The sequence below is a fragment of the Rhinolophus ferrumequinum genome, chromosome 22 (genome assembly GCF_004115265.2).
Source record: "Rhinolophus ferrumequinum isolate MPI-CBG mRhiFer1 chromosome 22, mRhiFer1_v1.p, whole genome shotgun sequence".
Lineage (NCBI taxonomy): Eukaryota > Metazoa > Chordata > Mammalia > Chiroptera > Rhinolophidae > Rhinolophus > Rhinolophus ferrumequinum.
In genome coordinates this window covers 26,592,077-26,611,589 of record NC_046305.1, presented here as the reverse complement: position 1 = coordinate 26,611,589, position 19,513 = coordinate 26,592,077, and the positions used below count along the sequence as shown (strand labels likewise).

The 19,513-nt window shown below is 38.9% G+C and overlaps 1 protein-coding gene across 6 annotated transcripts in view; it reads left to right on the top strand.

Annotated features, from left to right (window-relative positions):
• Positions 1–575: 575 nt before the first annotated feature.
• The window catches only part of MDM4 (MDM4 regulator of p53), a 37,203-nt gene continuing 18,265 nt past the window's right edge, over positions 576–19,513 (top strand). For 5 of the 6 annotated variants that reach the window (XM_033091968.1, XM_033091972.1, XM_033091970.1 and 2 more), the window contains exons 1-3: positions 576–704; positions 15,813–15,923; positions 17,356–17,430. In XM_033091968.1, the coding sequence (XP_032947859.1) occupies positions 15,846–15,923; positions 17,356–17,430 (153 nt within the window). In that variant the 5' untranslated portion in view covers positions 576–704; positions 15,813–15,845. Of the gene's footprint in view, positions 705–15,812; positions 15,924–17,355; positions 17,431–19,513 lie in introns of those variants that run through there. The other variant, XM_033091969.1, reaches the window with a different exon arrangement.

The following is a 19,513-nucleotide window of genomic DNA, read 5'->3' as shown; positions in this document are numbered from 1 at the left end:
CTAACATTTAGAATCATCCTGAAATAAAATGAGGTATTTGGGGCAGGCAATGCCATCTGACAACGGGCCTTTTATATTGGTAGGATTACAGATGACCTGGTTGTGATCCAAATAAGCTCCATCTCATTGGTCTTTGCACCTCTTTTAGCATTTACCACATATCTTGTAGTGATTCTAGTCTTATCTCCCCCAATTAGCGACATTAGGCTGCTGTTTCCTTCTTCAGCATCCTCTGGGGAGTAAGAATGAGTAAGTTAACGCTGAAACATAGGGAGAGGCTTTTTTCTGATGAGCTGAAGGCTGCCTCTGATGATGCTCTTAGGTTTCTCCGCTCCCAGTTTTTTGATCTCCTAGCACACATCTTCAAATATCACAAGACCCCACCCGTTCCTGAAATTCCTGAAATGTTCGCTCTTGAAACCTCACAACTCTTAGTCATCCAGGCCCCGCGACTCTCTCTCCCGGACTAGGAAATCTACTCTATGGTATGGAAAGCTCATCCTCTCTAGCTCTCCAGCCCTCTAACAGTTGACCATCTATGGTTTCCGGAGGCCTCACCGGAAGTTCTAGTGTGAGATAGATTTGGGAGGCCGGAAGTTGCTCCCTCATTGCTCGCGGTTTCAAATTGCTGCTGAGGACTAAGGACCTGTAACTGACGTCCTCTTTCACCCGCGTTAAGTGTGGGAGCCACTTGTGGAGGGGCAGTAAGTTGTGGCTCTTTGGTTTCGTTGGCGAGGCGCCGGGAGGCGGGGCTGGAAGTGGGGAGCCGGCGGCGCGCGGCCGGTTCCGCGGGCCCCGGAGCGGGCAGAGCAGGGGGGAGGAGCTTGCTGCATGGGTGGCGACCTTGGGACGGTCGCGCCGGGCGGAAGAAGGGCTGGTGGGTAAAGGGTTGTGAGATTATGACCCGCGCGGCTGCGGAAGATAAAAATGGAAATGGAATGATGTGAAGCGGATTGGCCAACAGGTTACAAACCTAAAATCGAAATGATTGACGATATTTAACTGGACGCAGAATTTGAGAAATACTAAGACACTTTGGAGGAAAGAGGTGGGAGGGAAAGAGGGAGGCGGGGAGACTGACATGGAGGTGTCTCAAGATTTTAAGATACTAATTTTCAGGGCTGAGTATCACCTGTCTCAGGTACATGACTGATTGCTTGAAGAATGCTAATTTGGGGACTACCACCAGGCCTCCCCAAACAGTATCAAGAGATGGGGCTCGGGAATATGTATTTTAGCTCACCTCCCTGGTGATTCCTGTACACTATAAAGTTTGAAAAGCACCTTTAAAGCGACTCCTGGCGAAAATGGTCCTGCTTTTTCCCTTCTTCAGTACTGGTCAGGGTCACAATTTTTTATAGTCTTAAAAAAAACTAAAGTAGTGAGTGCCTGGTCAAAAAAGATGTGTGAAGTTAATCCATCATCCCTAACCCGTTTCCTCCTCAGGCTAGCTGCTGTTAACTGCTTGATGTTATATCATTCCTGACTTTTCTACACATACTCACGTGTAAACAGCAGTTGGGATAGTTTTGTATTGCTCTGTACCTTTAAGTTTTTCAAATGATATCAGGGACAGCTTTCCATAAATTATACATAAAATACTTCCTTTTAAAGACTTGTGTAGTGTTGTATTATAGGGTTGTACGACAGTTTCTTTAACCAATTCACCACTGATGGATTTTTAGTTTGTTTCTTGGCATGTTGTTTGTTTTGTAAACTGCTGGAGTATACACCTGCACACACTTCCATCTTTGTAGATGCATAGCAGACCTGGTAAGAACTAAAACGTCTGAACAGTAGTTTCTTTTTTTAAAAGAAAAAAGAAATTTTTAAAAAGATTTTTATTAAGATAGAGCTAATATACAATATTATATTAGTTTTTAGGTGTACATCATAGTTATTCAATAGTACTCACCTGGCCCTATACAGAGTTATTGCCACATTATTGGTTATATTTCCTGTGCTAAAGAAGTGATCACCATGATAAGTGCAGCAAACCATCTGACACTGTATCACGCTATTACAATATTATTGACTATATTTCCTTTGCTGTATATTATATCCCCAAGATTTAGTTGTTTTATATCTGAAACTTTGAACCTCTTATTCTTTATCCTCCCCACTTTTTAATTTTTCAATTAGAATTCCATTCAATATTATTTTATATTAGTTTCAGGTGTACAGCATAGCGGTTAGACATTTATGTAATTTAGTGATCCCCCTGACTAGTACCCACCTGACACTATCAACAGTTATTACTAAATTATTGGTTATATTCCCTATACTTTACATTCCCATGACTATTTTGTAACTACCAATTTGTAAATCTTAATCCCTTCACTTTTTTCACTCTGCCACCAACCCCTCTCCCACCTATCACCATGATAGATCTAGTAACCATCTGACACCACACATAGTTATTACAATATTATTGACTATATTTCTTATACTATACCCTATATCCGCATGACTACTGTGTAACAACCAATTTGTACTCGTTGATCCCTTCCACTTTCCACCTACTCCCAACCCTCCTCCCATCTGGCAGCCCTCAAAATGTTCTCTGTAGCTATGAGTTTGTTTCTGTTTCGTTTGTCTATTTTATTCTTTAGATTCCAGTTATAAGTGAAATCATATGACGTTTGTCTTTCACTGTCTGACTTACTACACTCAGCACAATACTCTCTAAGTCCATTCATGTTGTCACAGATGGCAAGATTTCGTTCTTTTTTACTGCTCGGTAATAATCTATTGTATATATACACCACCTCTTCTTTATCCATTCATCCATTCAGGGCCACCCAGGTTGCCTTCATATCTTGGCTATTGTAAATAATGCTGCAATGAAAATATTGGATGAGCATGTTCCTTCAGAATAGCATTTTGGGTTTCTTCAGATAAATACCCAGAAATGGGATCACTAGGTCCTTCTTTGTCTCTTGTTACAGTCTTTGAGTTAAAGTCTGTTTTGTCTGGTTTAAGTATTGCTACTTCAGTTTTTAGTTTATTTGTTTCCATTTTCATGAAATATCTTTTTCCATTCCTTTACTTTCAGTCTGTGTGTGTCTTTCAATCCGAAGTGAGTCTCTTGTAAAGCAGCATATACATTCAGCTCTCCTATTTTCTTTTATTATTAAAATCTATTGGGATGACAATGGTTTGTAAAATTAAATAGGTTTCAAGTGTACAATTCTGTAATACATTATCTATATATCACATTATGTGTTCACCACCCAGAGTCAGTTCTCCGTCCATCACCATATATTTTCCCCCCTTTACCTCTTCTATCCTCCTCCTCCCTCTCGTATCTTTTGATTGGAGCATTTATTCCATTTACATTGAAAGTAATTGTTGATAGGTATGTAGTTATTGCCATTTTATTCATATTTTTTATTTTTATTTTTATTTTTTCATCTTGAAGTCCCTCTAAGATTCCTTGTAATATTGGTTTGGTGGTGATTAACTCCTTTAGCTTTTTCTTGTCTGGGAAGCTCTTTATCTGTCCTTTGATTCTAAATGATAGTTTTGCTGGGTAGACTAATCTTGGTTGTAGTTCCTTGCTTTTTATTCCTTGGAATATTTCCTGCCAATCCTTTCTGGTCTGCAAAGTTTCTGTTGAGAAATCAGTCTTAAAGGGATCTCCCTTGTAGGTCACTAAACTGCTTTTCTCTTGCTGCTTTTAAGATTCTCTCTTTGTCTTTAACATTCGGCATTTTAATTATGATGTGTCTTGGTGTGGGTCTCTTTAGGTTCATCTTGTTTAGTACTCTGTGCTTCCTGGCCTTTTATATCTATTTTCTTTGCCAGGTTAGGGAAGTTTTCTGTCATTATTTCTTCAAATAGATTTTCAATTCCTTGCTCTCTCTCTTCTTCTGGTACCCCTATAATGCGAATGTTGGTACACTTGATATCATCCTGGAGGCCGCTTAAACTCTCCTCAATTTTTAGGATTCTTTTTCTTTTTGTTATTCTCATTGGGTGTTTTCTGCTACCTTCTAAATCGCTGATTTGATCCTCTGCTTCATTTAATCCATTAATGCCCTGTAATGTATTCTTCATTCCATTATTGTATTCTTTATTTCTGACTGGTTCTTTTTTATATTTTCTGCTCTGTTTTGAAGTTCTCCCTGAGATCATTGAGCATCCTTATAACCAGTGTTTGGAACTCTGCGTCTGGTAGATTGCTTGTCTCCATATTGTTTAGTTCTGTTTTGTAGCTTTGTTCTGTTTTTTTTTTTTATTTGGGAAATGTTTCTTTGTCTCCTCATTTTGGCTGCCTCCCTGTGTTTGTTTCTATGTATTAGGTAGGGCTGCTATTTCTCCCCGTCTTAGTAGAGTGGCCTTGTGTAGTACATGTGCTGTGTGGGGTTCAGTGGCGCAGTGTTTCTGGTCACCTGAGCCACGCGCTCCAGGTGTATCCCTTTTGTGGGTTCTGTGTGCCCTATTGTAGTTGAGCCTTCGTTGCTATTTGCACGTTAATGGGAGGTATTGACCCTCCGGCTCATTCGTTGTGAGGACTGGCCTTGACTACAGTGGAAGTGTTGTGGTGCAGGGGATGACCCTACAGAGCAGGATCTGCCTCAGCAGGACTCTGGTGCCTGCCCAGTCCTCTTGGGTGTGTCCTCCTTGAAGGCACTGGGTGATGCTCCAGCTCATTTCTTTCTTTTTTTAAAAAAGATATTTATTGGGGAATATTGAGGGACAGTATGTTTTTCCAGGACCCATCATCTCCATGTCAAGTTATTGTTTTCAATCTAGTTGTGGAGGGCGCAGCTCAGTTCCAGGTCGAGTCATTGTTTTCAATCTAGTTATGGAGGACTCAGCTCATTGGCCCACATGGGACTCGAACTGGCAGCCTTGGTCTTATGAGCACTGTGCTCTAACCACAGAGCCAACGGGTTGCCCACCGACGGCTCAGCTCCAAGCTCAAGCCGTTGCCTCTCACTGGTCCATGTGGGAATTGAACTGGTAACCTTGTTGTTAAGAGCTCGTGCTTTAACCAATTGAGCCATCTGGCTGCCCCAGGACACCTTTTTTAAAGGGTTTTTATCATGTAGATTCAGAAGGATTTTTATCATACAGATTGCCTCTTTCTATGAGGGTGGAGAGTACCCATATTGATTACCTTAATAGTTTGACTAGAAAAGTCCAGAATGGTTGATTAAGGTTACATTTCTGGGAGAGGTTGAAACTGCAATTTGGTCAGATAGGTTTGGTATCGTGGGCTTTTAGCACGAGTGATTCCATTTTGGGCCTGTGGTTTTTTCTTTTAACACTCTCGTGTATCTAGTTGAAAGAATCAGACGGTAGTGTTTAATAGAGGTCCTTAGCGCTCTAAAGAATTCATAAAAATGATTAATTCTGCTAACTTCTGACAAGAAGTTTTTGTTTTAGTTAGTCTTAAAATCACAGTTGTCTTCAGTGGTAAAGGTTTGAAGATGAGATGTAGGAATCTCTTGGATTAAGTGTAGGGTAAAAATCACTCATCATCATTGAGAGATGAGGAATGTTTTTGTTCTTTGATTTCAATCTACTAGGGGACACATAAAAACATAAATATAATGTGGTAAGTGTTTTAATAGATGTGCTCTGGTGTCATCAGCCTCTCTTGCAGAATCAGAAAAGCCTTGACAAGGAAGTGACTTTTGACCTAGAACAATGAGTAAGAATTTTTGAGAACAGAAAATAGAGCATAGAAGAAGACAAAGGACAGGTGCTAAGGCAGTGGCTTTCAAACTTTTTTAACCATGTCCTCCCATAAAAATAAATTTTGTATTGTGATTTAGTACACATAGGAAGGGTAGTGGTTAAGTGCTCTGGCTCTGTAGAGCATGATTTTGCTCTGTAGAGCAAATCTTCCTCTTTGCCTCAAGTCTCTCTTCTGAAAATGAGGACAATAATATATCTACCTCTTAGGATCTCTGTAAGGATTAGATGAGTTATTGTCTGACAATTAAATTTGCGAACTCATCCTAGAAAAAGTGCTACATACCTCATTGCTGAATATCACTACGGTCATTTTCAAAGTACTCCCCTTGGGAAGCTATGCACCGACGCCAGTGCTTAGTCCATCCTTCAAAGCAATTTTGGAGCTCTTCTGGGTTGGCCATCAGAGCTGTCACCATATTACCCTTGATGTCCTGAATGTCTTCCTTTCAATATTTCCTTTATCTTCTGGTAAAGAAAGAAGTCATTGGGGGCCAGATCAGGTGAGTAGGGAGGCTGTTCCAATACAGTTATTTGTTGACTGGCTAAAAACTCCCTCACAGACAGTGCCATGTGAGCTGGTGTAGTCATGATGCAAGAGCCATGAATTGTGGGCGAAAACTTCAGGTCGTTTCTAACTTTTTCGTGCAGCCTTTTCAGCACTTCCAAATAGCAAACTTGGTTAACTGTCCATTTGGTACAAATTCATAATGAATATTCCCTCTGATGTCAAAGAAGTTTAAAAACATCATTTTGACTCTTGATTTGGACTGACGGAATTTTTTGGTCATGGAGAATTGGCTGACTTCCATTGTGCACTTTGACGCTTTGTTTCAGGGTCATGTTGGTATAACCCATGTTTTATCACCAGTGATAACACGGCCCCAAACATCCTCTTGTCTCTCCAAAAAGTTTTGGCAAACTTCGACTTTGACTCTCCTTTGCTTTTGTTCCTTGGGTAGTTCCTTCGGGACCATTTTTTTTTTTATATATATTTGGTCACAGATCACAGTGGCCCATGCGGGGATCGAACTGGTAACCTAGGTGTTATTAGCACCATGCTCTAACCGACTGAGACAACCGGCCAGTCCGGGACGATTTTTGCACACCTTTCTCATGCCAAGATTTTCAGTTAAGATTTTCCTGTTTCTCTACTGATGTTTACTTGGTCTGCTATTCTTCTCACAGTCAGCCAACGGTTTTGATGCACAATTCAACAAATTTTTGCAGTGTTTTCTCCAGTTCTGCTCATTACTGGTGCCCTGACCTCTCTTCCATCAGTGACGTGTTCTCTCACCTCAGAAAAACATTGAATCCATTTGTACACTGCCGTTTTCTTCATCGCATTATCCCCATAAACTTGGACTAACAGGTCCCTGATTTTACTTCCACTCTTGCCAAGTTTAACGAGGAATTTAATGTTTGTTCATTGCTCTAATTGAAGCTCAGACATTTTTGCGGTGGCACACAAAAACATGCAACAACAATAATGAACGCCACACAGCAAGACACCGCCACACGTCAACACGAACACAGCTGTGAGACACTGATATACCAAGTTTATGAAACCTCACTGAACTGTTGTACAGTGCTGCCAATGGGAGCGCACGGTGACAAATTCGTGAAGTTAGACCTCGTATAAAGTGCTTTAAAGAGTGCTGACACAAAAGTGCTTAACTGTGATAAGTCTTGGCTATTTTCAATAACGTTTACCTTTGTTCTCTTTTATTTTCTATTCAACTTCTTTAATGGAGGGGAGGAGTTAAGACCCAGTAGGGTACAACTTGTAGTTTGAAAAATCTGTACTAAAAACAGAGGTAGTGAAAGAAAATTACATAAACTTATTATGAAATAAATTATATTAAAAGCAAAGGTAATAAATATTCAAAATTGAACAAAACACAACAAAACAGGTGAGTGGTAAAAATTTAAGAAATTGAGTTTCATGCATCAGGGTGCGTGGTGAGTGGTGAAAATGGAGACTTGGAGTAGAGTACCAAGATGGAATGGAGAGGACATTGAAGACATCATGAAAGCTTATGGGCACATCCCAAGTGAGGCTGTTAAGGTTTTGGAAATGGGAGAGCCTGCTGCGTTAGCTCTATAGGCCCCCCATGTAGGATAGTCCTTCACTCTTAAAACGCCCAGAAAGACAGGGTATTTCGGCCTGCCCTGGGGTATTCCTAGTTCTGCTGTATTGTCTTTCAGTATACACATCTCTTGAGGGAGAGTCCTTTTGAAAACAAGCAAAGAAAACTGTGAAAAGGACTTTCTTCCCTCATTCACTTAAAAGGCATAGTCTTTTCAGCTTTTTATACTCATCCTTAGGGTTTTTTATTGAATGGAAAGAAACACATCCCCAGAGAGCCAAAGCAGTACAGGTTAGTGATACCGAATCTTTTACTGTAACTGGAATATTTTCCAAGAATGTTAGTTTTTTCAAGATAACAATAGATAAACAATTTTTGTGATCTCCCCCGCCCCCACATTTGGTGTGTACTATTCAATAAGGTAATTAAAACCTATTGTTTTAATTCAGTACTATTTGTTTCTATTTTTTCCACCTTTTAATGAAATATTTTAAAGCATATCACACATACATCATTTTGTATATCAGGATGTTAATTCTCATGAAGTCAGGATTTAATAAAAAATTAACCACAGTGCCTTTCTCCAATCAACAGTGGGTATCTCATATCTAGTATATAAGTCAAAGTTTCCTGGTTATTTCGGGGGAAAAAAAAACATTCTACAGATGGCTTGTTTGAATCAGGACTTCAACAAGGTCCACACATTGTGTTAGGTCCCCCTACAACCATACCCTCCACTGGAGCTCCTGTAGAATTTCTTACATTCTGTGTTTGGCTCATTGCCTGGTTTTATATTGTGTACTTATTTCTCTACTCTCAATTTTTCCTACAAACAGGTAGTTAGCAGTTAGATCAAGAAGCTTGATTAAATTTGAATTTTTTGGGCCAAGAATACTTTATAGGAGGTACTGGGTGCTTATTGCTTTAGATCAGGAAGTACATAATGTGTGACTGATCCTCTTTTAGGGATGTTTGGTCAGTGGGTTAAGTGTGTAAGTTTCCTCCATGTGATTTAAAGTCCTCCCTCCCCCACTGTTTCACTTCAATGTTTTTAGCATCTATTAATGATTTGTTGAGGTGATATTTAACCTGAGACTGGAAGGTTTAGGATGAGTCAGTCTAGTACAGAACTCAGAGTGCTGAAATGAAGGAACAGTGTGTGCAAAGGCCCTGAAGCAGGAAGCAAAGGCCCTGTTTGAGAAACCAAAAGATCAGTGTGGCTGGTGTGCAGGGCGTATGGCTTTCCCTGTGGTTATCTTTATAGAGCAGAAGTGAGCTATGGAGCAGAGCCTGGCACTGTAGGATTGGTTTTTTTGTTTGTTTTTGTTGTATTTTAATCCTGGCTGTAATTTGGAGTTTGAATTGAAATGGGGTTAGAGAGACCAATCTATTGCAGTGATGCAGGAAAGAAATGACACTTTTTTGTTTGGAGACATAGTCATGAAGATGAAGAGGAGAAAGGAAGGAGTGGTTTTGCAAGATTTATTTAGGAGTTAAAATCTGTAAGGTTTGATGATGTGATAATGGTGGAGGAGGGAGAGATTAAGATGACTCCTAACTTTCTGGTTTGAGCAACAGAAAATAACTACAGTTGACCCTTGAACAATGTGGGGGTTAGGGGTCCCGACACCCCACCACCACCACCCCCACCCCAATTGAAAATTCTTGGATAATTTTGACTTCCCCAAACCTTTACCAGTAATAGGTACAGGAAACATTACTGATAACATGAACAGTTGATGAACACATGTTTTGTATATTATATGTATTACATACTGTATTCTTACAATAAAGTAAGCTAGAGAAAATGTTTCTAAGAAAATCATAAGAAAAATACATTTACAATTATTTATTGAAAACAAAATCCATGTATAAGTGGACCAGTGCACTCAAACCCATGTTCAAGGGTCCACTGTACCAAACTGGCAGCATAGTATAGTGACAAAGGATAAGCTTTCTACTTGGGCAAGTTATTTGACTTTGTTAAGCCTCATTTTTCTCTTTTCAGGAGTGACTAACATTGTCTAATCCTGCTGTACTCAAAAGAGATTCCAAGTGGAAAAGGGATAAGTCTTGCTTTGGATTCATTTTCTGACATACATCCTTGAACCAATGCCTTTGCTCATGATGTTCTTCCCTCATTTTCCCAGTATTCTACCATTTGAAAATCCTTCCATGTCTGTCTTTATTGCCTCTCATTCCTCCTCTGCCTTGCAGCCGAAAGTAATAAGAGGCACATCAAAAGTTTAAGGGCACACAAAAATTGAAAGTAAAAAATTGGGAAAAAACATGCTTCAAAATACTATGAAAGAAAACTGGCATGACTTTACTAATATAAGATATACTTGAAGAAAGAATGTCTTAATTGAGATGGAAAGAGTCACTGTATAATGACAGTTCACCAAGAAGATATAGCAGTTTAAATCATGTATGCCTCTGATTAAAAATCATTTTAAATAGATGAAGCAGATTGGTAGAACTACATTGAGATAAATGGACAAATCACCATAGTGGGAGATTTCAGCTCAATTATTTGTAGGTCAAGATGACAAATTAGATAGATAAGCTTGTAAAAAAACCCAACAAGCTTAACTTAATGAAGATAGAATTTCGCAGGCATACATTTTGATCAAGTAGACCATGGTGAAAGCCGTGAGTAATGGGTCATGCTGTGACTACTGAGGCCATGATGTCACTAGGCCAAAAAAAAAATAATTCGCTCCATCATAATCTTACGGGGCCACCACTGTATATGTGGTCCATCGTTGACCAAAATGACCTTATGTGTCACATAAATGTAGTGAAAATCTACCGTAGAAACAACTCAAATGTCCAGCACTCAAATTACACTGGAATACTATACAGCAGTCAAAATAAATGAAAAAATAAAGGATGTTATGACATGGATGAACCTTGAAAACATGCTAAGTAAAATAAACCAGGCACAGAAGGGCAAATATTGTATGATTTCACTTATATGAGTTACCTAGAATAGGCATATTCATAGAGACAGAAAATAGGATAGTGATTACCAGGGCCTGGGGAGAGGGGATACTGGGGAGTTATTTAATGGGTACAGAGTTTCATTTTGGGGTAATGAAAAAGTTCTGGAGTGGTGCTGGTGTACAGCATTGTGAATATACTTAATGTTACTGAATTGTACACCTATAAATGGTAAATTTTATGTCATATATAGTTTACCACAATAAATTCTTTTTAAAAAAGAACTGAAGTGAAAATTTATTTTAGGGAACCAAAAATCCCTAAAATTACATATAACATACCTGTCTTTTTGTTTAAGTTGAAAGCAACTAAAATATACATACATAGTTCTTAGGATTCCATTTTTATGCAGCAAAATGCATAAAAAGGAAGTGAAGAAAATCAAAATAGGATTCCAGGTGATTGTTGGGAAGCAGGGGAATGAGGTTGGGGATATGGTTAGATAATAGATTGTCAGAGTCCTAGTTTGTGGATGCTTATTGCATTATTAAAAAGACTCAAGTGAAAGTAGGCCAGGTATGGATGAACAACAGTATGTCTTGAAGGAAAGGATTGTGATTAGTCTTAATTTTGTGCACTTGAGGTCTAATGGGAAAAAAATAATTGCTAAGTAAGGACTTAAGAGGTCTTCTGAGTTTGAAATCTTTATCCAGCAATTTATTATGTGGTCTTGGGCAGATAACATCCCTATGCTTCTCTTTCCTCATCTGTAAAATAAAGATAATATTGCCTACGCCATGGGATTATTTAAATTTTAAATGGGTTAATATGTGTGCCTGGTAACAGAGTAACACCTCTTTAAGTCTTTGCCATGTGTTTTGCTTATCTAATGCTATGTAGTAATAAACCACCCACCAATTTATTGAGTTAAAACAACAGCCATTTTATTCTTATGATTCTGTGGGCTAAGTTGCATGGTGGTTCTGGTGGTTTCACTTGTGGTCTGTCATTTAGCTGTAGACAGGTGTCAGCTGGGGCAGAAATGTCCCAAAATGTGTGTTTTGGAGAGTATGGCTGGAAGGCTGGGCCTCAGCTGGTTTCTAGTAGAGTAGCCAGATTTAGGGGCCTCCAAAAACACAAAAACGAAGCTGCCAGGCCTGGAATTGGAACATTATTATTCTGCTGTAACAAGACAAAACAAATTGACATGTTCTAAATTAAATTACAGTGACTGGAGAATGAGAAAGGTACAGGACAGTTAGCCTCTTAATAGTTGTGGACCAGCTCTGAAAAAAGACTGCTCACATTCCTGTATATCCTGTTGGAATTTAGGATTAATTTCCAGGTGGCTATTTCCCCGATTATCCAAAGAGAATAGTCAGGCTCCATAGAACCTCAGGCACCTGCGCAGCTTCTTTACACATGAGCTTTCCCACCTGCTGCCCATAGCTAATCCCCTGGACCAGACACTTCTTCCTTGCTGACTCTGCGCCTGTCCCAGCATGGGCCCCAGAGCTGGCCTCACTTGAGCGTCTTCTACCCCCTTTGCCTATAGCTAATGTAAATTCTTTCCGAATGGCCTTCTCTCTCCCTCCTACTTGATGTATAAAAACATTCAAGAACTCCAGGATGGGGGCAATGTTGTCTTTTCACCCAGCCATGTTGCTAGTAGTTCACGCTTTATGCTCCAGGACCGTCTTTCTTGCTTACAATGGCCTAAAAATCCTTTCTTTTAAAAAAGACTTTCCTCCTTGGAAGTTAAAATTTTTTGTTGAACAGCTGCATCCTATTAAGTAACTTATGTCACAGAGCCAGTTGGGAGCTGTTCACTGGGAACCGTTTTTGGAGCTGATCCACACTATTAATATTTGTACCCAGCAAGATGCTGTTACCATGTGTATAATTGTTCGTTTAGGCATTGGGGATATATTAATGAACAAATAAATATGAATCCCTCCCCACTTGTAGCTTATGTTTTACGTGGTAAATAAAATGTATAATGTGTTGGTAACAAGGACAGTGAAGAAAACTAAAACAGGGAAGAAGATAGGGCGTATGGAGGGTTGGGAGTTGCCGTTTTAAAAATGGGTGGTCATTGAAGGGAAGGCCTCATTGATAAACTGATATTTGGGCAAAGACAAAAGGAGGTTAGGAGCTAGAGGGGCAAGGGTGGAAGCAAGATAACTTTTAGAAGGCTAATGCAGTTAAGAGATGAGTGGCTTGGAATAGCATAGTGATGATGCAAGCAGGGAGTAGTGCTTAGATTTTGGAAATGTTTTGAACCTACAGCTTCAGAATTTATTTATGGACTGAATGTAGAGTGTGAGAGAAAAAGGAATTAAGGATGGCTTCAAGGTCATTGACCTGAGCAACTTGAAGGATGGGGTTTCCATTTACTAAAATGGGGAAGACGAGGACTCGCAGGTTTAGGGAGATCAGGATTGGTTTTGAACAGGACCAAAGTTTTGCCAACCGAAAGCTGCCTTTTGGGATATTGATTTTAAACTGGTTATTAAGAAACAAGACTCAGAAAGAACCCTTGGTCCTGTGTCCCACCCCCAAAGAGCAGATGGAAAAACCTGCTCCAGGTAAGACATTTTAACATACCGTAGCCTAATCCGAGTTGAGTGTGGTAGAGAGGGTGTCAAGTAGGGGCCTGTTTACTAAGTCTCCCCCCAACACCAACCATGGCTTCTGGGGTGCTTGGCAAAAATTTACCTGCCCTGTATGTTTCTCTCTTCCTCAATTACCTGTACGTTCTCACTTTGGAAATCTAAGATCTCATCCCCCCCTTTTCTCCTTTGTCCGAAATGTCATATACAGAGGGTGCCAAAAAATGTATACACATTTTAAGAAAGGAAAACTGTATTAAAATTGTGATACTCAGTATATACCGATAACAAAAGATGAATACAAGTCACGTTTGACTTCTGCAATTACAAGAGGTGCTCAAAGTGGTTACCATCAGCACCCAGACACTTCTGATTATGGGGAACTACTGCTTGAGCAACGTTGACCAAAGTGTCCACTTGTGTACGTTTTTTTGGCACCTCCGGTATACCCAGTTTTGCCTCACTGTTTTGAATTTTCATGCTTATGTGAATTCCTCGTGCACATGCATTAAACATTTGATTTTTTCCCCTGTTAATCTGTCTCTTAGTTCGATTATTAACCCAGCTAGAAGAATTCAGAATGTGGGAGGAAAGGCATTTTTTTATTTAGCCCCAGTTTGTAAGGTTTGAAATGCCAATTAAAAGCTAGCTGCTTTATAATTGTAAGTTATGCTTATATCCTATTAGATTTCCCATGGTTGTAGGAAGGGAAGCTAGTAGGAGGGAGGAATTTATACTTTGTAATAAAGTCTTCTCAGAAGAGTGAGGAATCTTGTTTTAGCCAGACTATCTGTTGGTTTTTTTACGTTCCCTTCACCCTGCCCCTGGTGTTGGCTTGTTCATAAATTTCACTGATTGTTAGAAAAAGCCTGAAGTCAACTAAAGCAAGTTTATTTAAACATTTATTTTCCTGTTCTATAGCTTTTATTTTTAAAGGAGGAAAAGTAGAAGGTGAGAATTTTTAATTAAACCTTACTCTATTTCAGTTCATGCTTTATCTCGATGATACATGTCCACCTTGGTTTAACCCATTTTGTATGTATGTAATTGCTGTTGACAAGAGAGACATTCTGAGATGTTTTAAATTAAATTACAGCTGCTAGAGAAACAGGCAGGAATAATTAACCAGTTAATAACTGTGGGCCAGTTAACTGCTCACATTCTTGAATGGATTTTGGAGCTTTGAATCGAAGTGTCTGTTAGTTAGCTGACCACTAGACACCACCGAATCCTGCATATGCATGAGCTTTGGACTGTTGCCTGTAACCAATCAAAAGTAGGAAATACTTCCTTACAGACTATACTGCTATCATAGAACTGCCCCCATTTCACCTTATTCCTCCCCTCTTATGTGTAGAGAAAGAGCAAACATAGTAAGTTCTTGCTGGGCCACCCAAAAACAGTGGGACTGAGGGAAACAGGCTTTGCTAGATGTCTTGCTCTCGGCCACATTCAGTTTATATTACGATGCTGATGTTCCCTTCCTTTAAGCAGGTTTTTCTGTCTGAATTCTTTTAGGCAGGTAAAAGGGGTGTGTGTGTCCAAGGTTCTTTTCTGAGTCTTGTTTCTTAATAACCAGCTTAAAATCAATATCCCAAAAGGCACATTTTGGGGTGGCAAAACCTTAGTCCCCCTCAGTTCCATCTTTGAAACTTGAAAAACTTTCATATTCCAGAAGTTAGGCCAGCAGATTGCATAGGCTTGTTTGTAGGCTTGATTAAGCTTGTTAGATTTTTGCCAGGATCTGAACTACCATGTTTTCCCGAAAATAAGACCTAGCCAGACAATCAGTTCTAATGCGTCTTTTGGAGCAAAAAAGAATTAATGTAAGACCCAGTCTTATTTTACTATAACATAAGACTGGATATAACATAATATAATATAACATAACATAATATAAATACCAGGTCTTATATTAATTTGTGCTCCAAAAGACACATTAGAGCTGATTGTCTGGCGAGGTCTTGTTTTCAGGGAAATGGTAGAAAGTGATCAAAAGAATATCAAGGACCTCAGCATGGGTATATTGCATTTGTGAAAGGTATTCTGACATGTATATGTCTCTGTTTTACTTCTGCTGGCTGCTTTTTGTAAACCCTAAAGAGAATTTTCTACTGTATTCTACTGTAGAAGAGATTTTGTAATTTTTTTTTTTAAAGATTGAGAATAACCTTTTTTTTTTTTTTTTTTTTTTTTTTTTAGTTTTTATTGGGGAATATTGGGGAACAGTGTGTTTCTCCAGGGCCCATCAGCTCCAAGTTGTTGTCCTTCAATCTAGTTGTGGAGGGTGCAGCTCAGCTCCAAGTCTAGTCGCAGTTTTCAATCTTAGTTGCTGGGGGCGCAGCCCACCGTCTCATGGTGGGAATTCAGCCGGCAACCTTGTTGTTAAGTGCTCGCGCTCTAAGCAATTAAACCATCCGGTCACCCCAGATTTCGTGATTTTTTTTTTTTTCCCTTTTAGATTCATCAACAGACTAATTTCTTCACTGCCAAAATGGCGTCATTTTCTACCTCTGCCCAGTGTTCAACATCTGACAGTGCTTGCAGGATCTCTCCAAGACAAATCAAGCAGGTAAATCATTTTTAAGCATTCCTATTTTCCTCTGAGTTTTAAAAAATTTGAATTAGGGGAAATAGCTGACTTCACTGACTGTAGGATTTTATGCAGAGCAGAAAGAATTATTTTTTAAAATGTCATAAAATACGACATTTTAAAATGTCATATTGATACTGTAAGCAGTATCAATGTTCATAAATTTGGTCATTAATTAAATAAATATATGGAGGTTACTGATTGCTCAGTGGTAACATTTTGAAAACTAGTGTGTTTTAGGGTATGGGTAGCTAGTGTGGAATTTGGGGACAAGTTATATAAGTTTGTTTATTGTCTCGCTCCATTCCAATTAATTTGTTTAAAAATCAATTTTAAATGGCAAATGTACTCTTAGGAAATTCAAACTTTATAGTGTGTTTATCTCTAATCCACAGACTTTTGACCCATCTCTTCCCTTTTCCCCCCGAAGTCCCTTCCCTGTTAGATAACACTGTTATCAGTTTGGTGTGTCTGTTCCAGATCTATATGTCTGACATATCAAAATACATAATTTTGTTTTGTGTTTTCATAAAATTGCACAATATATAATATGTAGCTCAATATATTATAAAGGTGGAATTTGGATTTGTTGGGGGAAAATGCGGCTTATATAATGAATGGTTTTGACATAATTGGCCATCTCTGGAAGGAAACAAATTAAGACGTCAGACCTTGTATACAAATTTCAGATTTAAATGTAAAAAGTGAAAATTTAGGAAATAGTTGTGATACTTTAATGAGGGAGGCCTTAAGACAAAACTGGAGGCTGTAAGAGGAAGAGAGACAAATTTGACTATATAATATTAAAAAACGAAATTGTGTGGCTAAAGACAGATTCCACAATCAAAGTCAAGAGATGGCAGACAAAGTCACTGTCCGTTACATGGATTTACTACATCTTGTTTATCCATTCATCTATCAATGATATTTGGGTTTCCATCTTTTGGTTATTGTGAATAATGCTGCTATTGACACTGGTGTACAAATACTTGAGTCTCTGCTTTCAGTTCTTTTGGGTGTATATACCTAGGAGTGGAACTGCTGGGTCATATGGAAATTCTGCGTTTAACTTTTTGAGAAACTACCAAACTGTTTTCCACTGCAGCTGTACCATTTTACATTCCCACCGGTGATGCACAAATTTTCCAATTACTCCACGTTCTCGCCAACACTTTTTCCTCTTATTATTAGCCATCATAGTAGGTATGAATGCTGTCTCTTAAAAATGTCATTTTTCAGGAAAGTAACAAATAATAATCGATCATCTGTAGTTATTTTATGCATTGGAAGATTGTACGTTATTAGTAAATACCAGTGTTAAAAAAATGTTGAAGAGGTTCTCGTTTCCTAGGTTTTCAGAAACCAATCTAATTGAAATGTAAATAGCGGGTTTACTTTATGTTTATGTCAGGTACGACCAAAAGTGCCACTTTTGAAGATTTTGCAGGCAGCAGGGGCACAAGGTGAAATCTTCACTGTTACAGAGGTAAGCCATCAAAGAAAATTCTCAGTTTTAAGAACAGTTGAGAAAGAGAAGCTGATGAATATGTAGTTCTGAAATTAGACCTAAGAAAGGAAGTTCTGCTCCTGAGGTACTGGAGAAGCAGCTTTTGCTGTTTTAAAGACCACACGCTGCGTTGAACTTTATAGTTTCTTTAAATTTTTTTTTGAAATGTGTTGTCAGCTAAACATAAGATTAACAATGAATTCATTGATCTCAGAGTTAAAATGCAAAACGTGTATTAGATTTAAAAAATGACACTGTCTATGATTTACAGGATATGCTGCCAGGCAGGATATAAATGTGGTAATTTTGCATTATAAATTTGTCAGATACTCTTGAGCACTGTGATTTATTTTAAACACTTATGCATTTCAATAACTTAGCTTCTAAAGTATTTTTTTTTTAAATTAGTTTCAGGTGCACAAAGCAACGTAATAGTTAGACATTTAAACCCCGTATAAAGTAATAACCCACCCCCCAAGCTACTACCCCTCTGACATCTTATATAGCTGTTACAATACCACTGACTATCTTCCCTATGTTGTGCTCCACATCCCGTGACTATAAATACCTATATATTTAGTTATAGTTGACAGTCAATATTATTTTACTTCAGTGCATTGGTCAGGCATCTACACAGTCTATGACGTGATCCCCTTGATAAGTCCAGTGCCCATCTGGCACCTTTCATGATCTTTACAACAGTGTTGATAATATTCCACATACTGTATTAACTGTCATTTTGTATTTCTTAATGCCATCACCTTTTTCACCCTTCCCCCAACCCCATTCCCATCTATCACCCTGATAGATCTAGTACCTGTCTGGCACTATACCTAGTTATTACAATATTATGGACTGACTATATTCCTTCTGCTATACCCTACATCCCCATGACTACTGTGTAAAAACCAACTTGTACTTCTTAATCCCTTCCCCTTTCACACATCCTTAACCCCCCTCCCATATTAAAGAAGTCCCTCTAAGATTCCTTGTAATGCTGGTTTGGTGGTGACAGACTCCTTCAGCTTTTTCTTGTCTGCGAAGCACCTTATCGGTCCTTCAATTCTAAATGACAGCTTTGCTGAACAGAGCAATCTTGGTTGTATGTCGTTGCTTTTCATCACTTGGAATACTTCCTGCCACTCCCTTCTTGCCTGCAAAGTTTCTGTTGAGAAATCAGCTGCCAGTCTTATGGGGGCTGCCTTATACATAACTAACTGCTTTTCTCTTGCTGCTTTTAAGATTCTCTCTTTGTTTTCAATCTTTGGTATTTTAATTATGATGTGTCTTGGTGTTGGCCTCTTTGGGTTCATCTTGTTTGGGACTTTCTGTGCTTCCTGGGCTTGTATGTCTATTTCCTTCGCCAGGTTAGGGAAGTTTTCTATCATTATTTCTTCAAATGGGTTTTCAATTCCTTGCGCTTTCTCTTCTCCCTCTGGTACCCCTATAATGCAAATGTTGGTACACTTGATATTGTGCCAGAGGCCCCTCAGACTCTCCTCAATTATTTTGGATTCTTTTTTCTTTTTGCTGTTCTGTTTTGGTGTTTTCTGCTACCTTATCTTCTACATCGCTAGTTGGATTCTCTGCTTCATCTAATCTGTTGTTGATTCCCTGTAATATATTCTTCGTTTCCATTATTGTATCCTTTATTTCTGACTCGGTCTTTTCTCTGGTTCCATCTCCATTTTTATGCTTCCTATCTCTGTTGAAGTTCTCCTTGAGATCATCGAGCATTCTTATAAGCAGTGTTTGGAACTCTGCGTCTGATAGATTGCTTATCTCTTGTTTTGCTTAGTTCTTTTTCTGGAGGTTTTTTTTTGTTCTTTTATTTGGGACATGTTTCTTTGTCTCCCCATTTTGGCTGCTTCCCTGTGTTTGTTTCTATGTATTAGGTTGGGCTGCTATGTCTTCTGGTCTTAGTAGAGTGTCCTTATGTAGGAGGTGTGCTGTGGGGTTCAGTGGCGCAGTCTTTCTGGTCACCTGAGCCACACGCTCCAGGTATGTCCCTTGTGTGTGTTGTGTATGCCCTCCTGTTGTAGTTGAGCCTTGGTTGATAATT